At 50.3% G+C, this 9,092-nt stretch overlaps 1 protein-coding gene across 1 annotated transcript; it reads left to right on the top strand.

The window, feature by feature from the left end:
• The first annotated feature begins 2,098 nt into the window (after window positions 1-2,098).
• Window positions 2,099-5,679, top strand: CD209 (CD209 molecule). The gene is made up of 7 exons (XM_014797699.2): window positions 2,099-2,129; window positions 2,234-2,320; window positions 2,544-2,633; window positions 3,005-3,091; window positions 3,480-3,631; window positions 4,372-4,484; window positions 5,345-5,679. The coding sequence occupies exons 1-7, from the start codon at window positions 2,120-2,122 to the stop codon at window positions 5,493-5,495; spliced, it is 690 nt and encodes a 229-aa protein (XP_014653185.2). The 5' UTR covers window positions 2,099-2,119; the 3' UTR covers window positions 5,496-5,679.
• The last annotated feature ends 3,413 nt before the right edge of the window (window positions 5,680-9,092 follow it).

Raw genomic sequence — 9,092 nt, 5'->3', positions numbered from 1 at the left:
GCTGCACCAGTCTGCACTCCCACCACGTCCCTATCTTTAAAGAGTGCGTTCTTTGCTTTGGGAAAATGTTTGAAGCAGACGTACAACACACGTTTGGCGGGCCATAAGTCAGGCTGCTCTGGGGAGAAAAAGTTTTAGGCCAAATCATGTTTAAACCAGAATGGCTTCCCCATATACCTCAATATGTGAAAACTTCTTATTATTCTTATTATTTTCATCACATCGTGCATAACTATAGTTAAATCTAGGAAGCTGGCATTGGTGCAATATGTGTGTACAGTGGTCCCCCCTCATCCATGGGGGATATGTTCCAAGACCCCCAGTGGATACCTGAAGCCGTGGATAGTACCAAACCCTAAATATATACTATGTTTTTTCCTATACATGCATATTTGAGCTGTGGCAGCAAAAAATAACCTGGATTTCTTTTTCCTCTTCACAATTTCGCAGATAGAAGATTCGTTCTTACCGGAGATCCTAACAACCTCAGCATACAATTTTTTTTCTTTCCTTATGAAGTTGAGAATCTCCACCTTTTCACTTAAAGGAAGCACTTGACGGTTTCTCTTCGGCATATCCAAATTGCCAGCATCACTGCTCTTGTGCTTCAGGGCCGTTATTAAGTAAAATAAGGGTGACTTGAACACAAGCACTGTGATATCACGACAGCCGATCTGATAACCGAGTCGGCCACTAAGTGACTAACGGAAAGGTGGTGTATACAGTGTGAACACGCTGGACAAAGGGATGACTCACGTCCCGGGTCGGCAGGAGATTTCATCACACTGCTCAGAATGGTGCACAATTGAATACTTGTGAATTGTTTATTTCTGGAATTTTCCATGTAATATTTTCAGACCGCAGTTGACCACGGGTAACTGAAACCATGGTAAGTGAAACCACAGATAAGGGGGGATACTGCATACATCTATGTCATTTTATCTTAAGTGCACTGCTCAAGAAACTGTTACAGATGAATACACCTGTGTAACCACTTCTCAGACCAAAATGTAGAACATTTGCAGCACACAGAAGACACCACATCTCCCTCCTGGTCAATCTCCACCCCCCATCCAGGTAACCCCCATTCTGAGTTCCCACCAAAGCTTAGCTCTGCCTGTTCTTGATTCACATAAAATAAAATCTTATAGTATATTCTCTTTATGTCTGGGTTCTTTTACTCTCTTGTGGGATTCATTCATGTTATTGCATGTATTCATCGTTTGCTTTTTCATTGCTATATTGTATTCCACTGTGTGGATATGCCCCAGTTTTTTTTCTCAGTCACCTGCTGGTGGCCACTTGGGTTTGTCCAGTTTGAAACTATTACGAATAAAGCTTCTATAGACCTTTCTGTTTCCTCCTTGATACTATTTGTTATCTTTGGATAACAGTGTGGGCTGTGGAGGTGGACTGTCCGTATTCAAATCCCAGCTCCATTATTTACCAGCTGTGTAACCTTAGGCCAGTGACCTAACCTCTCTGTGCTTCAGTGTCCCCTATCTGTAAAATGGAGGCCATATTATCTACCCAGGGGTGGGAAGATTAAATGAATTCATATACAAAGTGGTTAGAAAAGTGCCCAACTATAGTAGGAATTAAATAAACGTAAGCAATGATGATTCAGCTCCAATTCCCAAAGTCAGCAGAAATCGCCATGAGGAGGACATCGGGAAGCCGAGACAGCAGAGCACTGAGGTCAGAGGGGATTTGGTTCCAGGAAGATTAGGGGCACTTTCTGCCCACCCCTGCCCTAAGTGGAAGAGGCATAACACATTAGCCTTACAGTCTATGTTATTGGATTTCATCAAAAGCATCCCACAGCCCGGCCGTGCCAGGAGTGGACCAGTCCTTCTCGCTGTCAACCCCGGGCCACACCCCAGCACCTCCCTGGAATTCTTGGAAGGTCCAGCCCATCTTGTTTCGTGTCAGAAGCTCTACTCTCTCCCTCTAGCCCTTCCGATGAATGTGTCACTGCCCAGTTCCCTGTTTCTCTTCCTGAATCAAAGTAGCTTTAGGGATAGAGTATTATAGGGTGGAAAATAAAAGCTGTGGTTCCCAGGGGTCCAGATGAGGCATTTGGAGACAGTGGGTGGACAAGCCTGACTCCCAGGAACCGATGGCGCTGGGTGAGACTGGGCTGGGACTCCGGGATCTTGGGGAGGTGGGTAAGGGGATGGCTAGCTCTGAGCTCAGCTGGCCCAGGCTCTGAGGCGGTGCTCTGCCCATTTAGATGAGCAAGAGCTGATAACCAGTGGGAACAGACTTTCCCCCAGAGGCTCTGGATTTCCACAGATTCATGGCTTCAAGAACTTCCCAGGTAGGACAGAATGCGGGGATGGGGAGCAGGGAATGACTGCTCCCAGATTCCTGGGTCCTGGGGAGATTGGGCAGGGGGCCTGGACTCCTGGGTCCTGGGATGTGGAGGCTGGGGGCCTGGACTCCTGGGTCCTGGGATGTGGAGGCTGGGGGACAGGCTGTCCCTGGGGCAGGCTGAGGCAAAGACTCCGGTGTGCTGGAACCACCCATCTTCTCTCCCTCAGGGTGTCTGGGGCAGGGCCGGGCCCCCCTGGTGCTTCTGCTCCTCTGTCTTATGCTCTTCACAGGGCTGCTGGTGGCCATCCTTGTCCAAGGTCAGGGGCAGGCCCCGAGGGTTGGGGGTCCCCAGCCTGGACACTTTGGCTGCAGACACAGCCTCGGGGTTCCAGGTCCAGGAGGGAGGGGGAGTGAAAGCCAGGACTCAGGTGCCTCTGGGTTTCCCTGGTCAGCTGTTGGTGGTCTCCCACAGCCCCTGGTGCAGGGGATGATGGAAGGGGAAGGAGAGGAGGGGAGTCCTGGCTCCATCCACCTTCCTGGTCCAGCCTTCTCTGGATGTCAGTTTTCCTCATCTTCAAATAGGATTAACCAAGACCTTGACTCTCAGAAACAATGATCGGAGGGTCCAGGCAGGGTGTGGCACACACTGGGTGTTTAATAATTGCAGTTTCTTTATTTCTTGGTACAGTCTCCAAAGTCCCCAGGGCCCAGGGGTTGGAGCATTCGAGTCAGGAGGAGATCCACCAAGTGCTGACCCAGCTGAAGGCTGGAATCGGTGAGCAGCCAAACCCGGAGGTCCTAGGGCCCAGAAGCGTCTCCTGTGGGGTGTGACTCTGCTTGAGTCACTGCTGCTCTCTGAACCTGTCTCCTCACCCGTGAAATAAGAGCAGAGAATAACAAGGATGATTGCACTTGGTGTTCCGGGGGCCACCAGGCACACAGTAGGCACCAAGTTAAGCCAGTCTCCTGTTCTGAGCTCCAGGTCTGGAGGAGATGGGGGCCAGGACTCTTGAGTTCTGGGGCTGAAGGAGGGTCTCGGGAGGTGGAGGGGGGAATAGCCCCTGTGGGGTGTAGAATCAAGCAGGGCCCCCGACTCTCTTGGTGGATACAGAGATAGGGGCCTTCCGATCTGGGTCCCAGCCCTGACCCGCCTCCCCCAGCAGCCCTTCTGTGCCACCCCTGTCCCTGGGGGTGGAGGTCCTTCCAAGAAAACTGCTACTTCTTCTCTGACTCCCAACGGAACTGGCACGACTCTGTGACAGCCTGCGAGGAAGTAGGGGCTCAACTCGTTGTCATCAAAAGTGCCGAGGAGCAGGTACGCCTGTCGGGGGGTCCCCACCTGGCCTGGGGCATGCATCTGGCCACTGGCTACCTGGGGGAGAGATGGCACAGGGGATTTTCTGGAAGAGAACCGGCTTACTCCACTTGGAAAGGTGGGAAGGGAAGGATATGAATGAGGGGGTCCCAGGTTGGTGCCTTGCACGGGGATACAGACAAGATCTGAACGTGTATGAGTGTTTTGGGAAACACATAAACCCACAAAATTTAAGTAAACCCAGTGGTGTGCTGGCAAGTGTTTAACAACTCGCTCTCTGTGGAGGGGAAAGGAAATCCTGATTTGGAGCATTTGCTAATTTCCCTGGCGTAAATCCTCCCACCGTGGCAGATTTTGAGCTGTCACGTGACTTCACTCAATGCAGAGCTGAAAAGAGACACACATGATCAGCTCTCATGAGCTGGTTTGATCTGGTTCCAGCACATTAAACTCCTGTCATGAGTAAGTTCATGAGGACATGCTTAGCACACGTAAAATACATAAACATACAGTAGACACCAGCTGTGCACCTATGTCTGCAAGTCAGAACATACGTGCTCATAGGATACAGATGTGAGAGATACTCAGACACCCTGAGCATAGGATCTGGCGTACTAGAAGGCTGAAGGTCAGACTGAAAGAGGAACTTCCTACCAAGAGACTGGGGAGAGGCTGAGCCCAGAAAGTCAGGGTGGAGTGGGGGCAGAGCTCCCTTCTGACTTCTCCTCTACACCCCCCAGAACTTCCTGCAGCTGCAGGCTTCCGGGTATAACCGCTTGACCTGGATGGGGCTCTCAGACCTGAAACACGAAGGCACGTGGCACTGGCTGGATGGTTCGCCCCTGTTGCCCAGGTAAGTCTCAGGAGCAGGGACCACTCCATCAGGTGGGGATGGGGTTCTGAAACCCTGATGTGAGGTTTACCTGGGAGTCCTCCCCCCGCCTCCCTGACCCCCTAAGAGTCTGGGATTTTCACTGAGTTGAGGAAGGTTGTCTTCACCTACCCACGTTCAGGTAGGATGACAGGTGCCCCACATTCCACCATTGGAGCTTCGGGAGGAGTGTGCAGCCTGGGTGGGTGTTTTAAAATATAGTGTGTTAATGGAATATGTGAGGTATAGTAAGGCCAACAGATCAGACTGCCACTGAAAAGATAGTTTGTTATAGTCACAGATCCCAAGAGAGGGAATGCACATCATGTGACCAGGGGGCCACATGGGGAGGCACCAGGGCGGGTCAGAGGGCAGAGGGAGGGGGATCTGTGGGCGAAAGTCTTTCTTTTAGTTCCCACTGGAAGGAAAGGGTGAGGCAGGATAGGCAGGCTTAGGATGAGCTAGTTTGAATAATTCCGGTGGGCTCTGGGGCATAGGGGCTGTTCCTAGTTGCCTGGGACCTGGTCCTGGGGTGATCAGGGCAGGGGTAGTGGCCCTGAGAGTGAGACCCCATAAAGGATGTGCCTGGCGGTGTGGGCTCTGGACTGCTTGGTTTTTATTTGAAAAGCACGCCCCAGGGAGGAGGACCCTTCCCCAAAGTGGGGGTAACAGGGGAGGCAGGAGATCAAGGCAAGATGACTTGGGCTTGTCATCGGGTTTTCCAGAATAAGGCGTGTCCGGCATGTGCACGCAGGGCAGATGTGAAAGCATCAAGTTAACAGAAGCTAGAAACACGGTGAACACAGTGGGGCAGGGGCTCACACTCTGGGTGGGCTTTGCAGCTTCGCGCAGTATTGGAACCAAGGAGAACCCAACAGCAGCGGGGAGGAAGACTGTGCGGAGTTTAAGGACAAAGGCTGGAACGACTCCAGGTGTGATCTCAGCAAATTCTGGGTCTGCAAAAAGCCCGCGGCCTCCTGCTCCAGTGACTAAAGGCTGGTTTCTGTCCTCGACTCCTGCGGCCCCAGCCCCACCTCTGCTGGGTCTGCAGAACTTCACCCATGTTCACACCAGGGTTTCTTCTCCTGGTCTGCGGATCTTGGCAGAAGCTCTGGACTCCTTCCTCGCACATTTCTCATCCCCGATGGGCCCGGGCCCGGCTTCCTCTGATGCTTCAAGGTTCCCCGTAGCTCAGAGGTTGTAGTTCTGGGCACCTTGCTCCTTGGAGTTTAATAAATTGACAAGATGTGGGATACGATCAGGGCTTGTGTGTTCCATGGATCTACTCTCTTTTCGCTGCCAAGATCACACGGTTTGGATAGCTCTGTGTAGCTGCAACGTCCACTGGACCTTTATCACATCCATGCACGCCTTCCAGCATCCATCTGCCAGCCCCTGCCCCCTTGACAGGGGGCCTTCCCTGGTGGCTGGAGCTCGTCCTGAAGGCTGGAAACACCAGGGAATTAATGCCCCCAGTCAACCAATGACCACTGGGAGTTGGCATAAATGTCCCCCAGCTCCCTCCTCCCTTGACGACAAGGTGGACCCTGGAGTGGGCTGCCCAGATCCCCCTTCACGGAAGGACGTGTTGCCCCACCTGCTGGGAGGGCTGTCAGTCCCTTTGGAGATAGACTCAGCTTTGGAAAGCCACCTTGCCCAATGTCATGTCCCATCCAGGCACAGCTCACCACCTGTGCAGGGGGAAAAAGCTCTGGCCATATTGGCCCAACATGGGGACCATTCTGGTTTCAGAGCTCCCCAGGCAGTCAGCAGGGGCTGTTGTCAGACCTGCCCAGCTTAACTTCTCCCTCTGCCCACTCCTGCTTCCTTCCTGTGGTGTAAGAAAAAAGAGATTTGATCTTTGTTTCTGGCACAGGGATTCTACAACCCTTGGAATTTGCTGAGTGGAAGGGGTGTTTTTTTTGTTTTGTTTTGCTTTTCTCCCCGGGGAAAGATTCACCCTGAGCTAACATCTGTTGCCACTCTTCCTCTTTTTTTTTTCTTTCCTCCCGAAAGCTCCAGTGAATGGTTGTACATCCTAGTTGTAAGTCCTTCTATGTGAGCTGCCGCCACAGCATGGCTACTGACAATGGGTGGTGTGGTTCTGCACCTGGGAAAGGAATCCAGGCCGCCAAAGTGGTGAGAGTGCTGAACTTTAACCACTAGGCCATCAGGGCTGGCTCAAAAGGAGTGTTTTTTGTTATTCATAACGAACCTCTTTGACCACCCTTGAGTTTATGCTGATGAGATGACTTCAGATGGGATCCCTAGATAGCCTCAGGATAAGGCTGGTCACCAGAAAGACCAAATGTGTGATTAGAGGATTGGAACTTTGAGTCCCACCTACCACCTCCAGGGAGGAGATCGGAGCTTTACAAAAACTCTTGAACAAGGATATTTGATGAGCTCCCGGGTTGGTAAACACTTCGAGGTGCTGGGAGGGTGACGCACTTGGAGAGGGCACGGAAGCTCCATGAACCCCCTCCACCCCTATACCTTACCCTGTGCATCTCTTTCATTTGGCTGCCTCCGAGTTGCGCCCTTTGTAATAAACCAGTAAGTGTAAGCAAAGTATATTTCTGAGTTCTGTGAGCTGTTCCAACAACTTACCGAACCTGAGAGGGAGTCACGGGAACCCCCAAATTCGAAGTCATCAAGCAGAAGTGTGGGTAGCCTGGGTACCCCATTTACAGCCGGCATCTGATGTGGATCAGCCTTGTGGGAACGAGCCCTTTAACTTGTGGGATCTGATGCTATCTCCAGGTAGATGGTGTCAGAATTGGAGAATTGCTTGGTGTAAAAAAATTGCACGGACTTCTCACCCTCCTGCAGATGCTGATCCCAAGGATGCTCCTTCATAAATAAAATGATTCTGCACTCAGTTCCAACATGGGGTGGTGTTTCCCCATACATGTGAGCAATCCTCTGACACAAGCTGGGTGTCCTACAATTCAACTCAATGTGAACACCATCTACCTGGAGAGAGTGTCAGATTCCACAGGTTAAGGGCTCAGTCCTACAAGAATGTCCCCCCTCTCGGACACCAATTGTAAGTTCCAGTTGTCACCTGTTCTTCTGATTGACCAGCTATAGATCAGAGTTTCTAATGACCACTTCCTTTGGTTTGATTAATTTGCTACAGTGGCTCACAGAACTCAGAGAAACATTTACTGGGCCGGCTCCGTGGCTTAGTGGTTAAGTACGTGCACTCCGCTGCTGGCGGCCCAGGTTCGGATCCCGGGCGCGCACCGACCCACCGCTTCTCCGGCCATGCTGAGGCCACGTCCCACATACAGCAACTAGAAGGATGTGCAACTATGACATACAACTATCTACTGGGGCTTTTGGGGAAAAATAAATAAATAAATAAAAAAGAGAAACGTTTACTTACTATATTACCAGTTTATTATGAAAGGATGTAATTCAGGAACAGCCAGATGGAAGAGACGTGTAGGGCAAGGTATGGGGTAAGGGGCCCAGAGCTTCCATGCCCTCTCCAGGTGTGCCCTTCTCTCCAAACTCCATGTGTTCATCAGCCTGGAAGCTCTCTGAACCCCATCCTTTTGGTTTTTTGTGGGGGCTTCATTACACAGGCGTGATTGATTAAATCACTGGCCATTGGCGATTGAACTCAATCTCCAGCCCCTCTCCCCTCCCCGGAGGTTGGAGATGGGACTGAAAGTTCCAACCCTCTCATCACATGGTTGGCTCCACTGGCAACCAGCAGCCATCCTTAGATGTGGTCCAAAAGTCACCTCATTAACACAACAAAAGGTACCTTTACCTCTCTCATCACTTAGGAAATTCCAAGGGTTTTAGAAGCTCTGTGCCAAATATGTATTTCTTATTATAAATCATAATATCACAATAAACAACCTGCATGCTATATTCCTTCTCACTTAGAGTCAGCTTCCCAGGAAACCCAACCTGCAACCAGAAGAATAGCTCAGAAGAATGTTCTAGATCATCTCCCAGAGGCCCCTAATGGGTTTGAGCCTCAGTTGCCCAGCGCAGCCGCTTGCCCATCCATGCCCCCTGTCTTGGCTTCCTTCCTTCCCTGTCCCGCTTACCTGGTCCTCTACTTGTAATTCTTGGGATCACTTCCCAGATAAACCACTTGTAACCAAACCCTTGTCTCAGGCTTTGCTTCTGGGGAAATGCAAGCCAAGCTTACAATATGTTGTGATATCTGCTAGGCGTGTTCTTCTCTATCAAAAAGTTCTTGCCTATTCTTACGCAATTTCTAAGATGATTTTTTAAATTACCACAGCTTTGAATATTTTAATGTTTAAATGTTTTTGAATAAGTATCTATGCACGTGGAACCAAAACTCATCAATCTGTACAGTGAAAACTAAAGCTCCATTCCTCCTCAACCTCTGAGCCCAAAGTGTTACCCTCACTAGTTGTAACCTCTTTATTATATTCTAAATAATCCACTTGTCAAGCTAGTTTTAACATCTGTTTGGCAATCCCTCAATAAAATGTTCAAAAATCTACTTGTAAGTAGGTGGAGCACAGACGATTTTTAGGGCAGAGAAAATATTCTGTATGATACTATAATGGTGGATACATGTCATGATACATTTGT

This window comes from Ceratotherium simum, chromosome 39, assembly GCF_057802395.1.
Source record: "Ceratotherium simum simum isolate JZ-2026a chromosome 39, ASM5780239v1, whole genome shotgun sequence".
Lineage (NCBI taxonomy): Eukaryota > Metazoa > Chordata > Mammalia > Perissodactyla > Rhinocerotidae > Ceratotherium > Ceratotherium simum.
The sequence above is the reverse complement of the archived record's forward strand: the minus strand, read 5'-3'. Positions and strand labels throughout refer to the sequence as shown.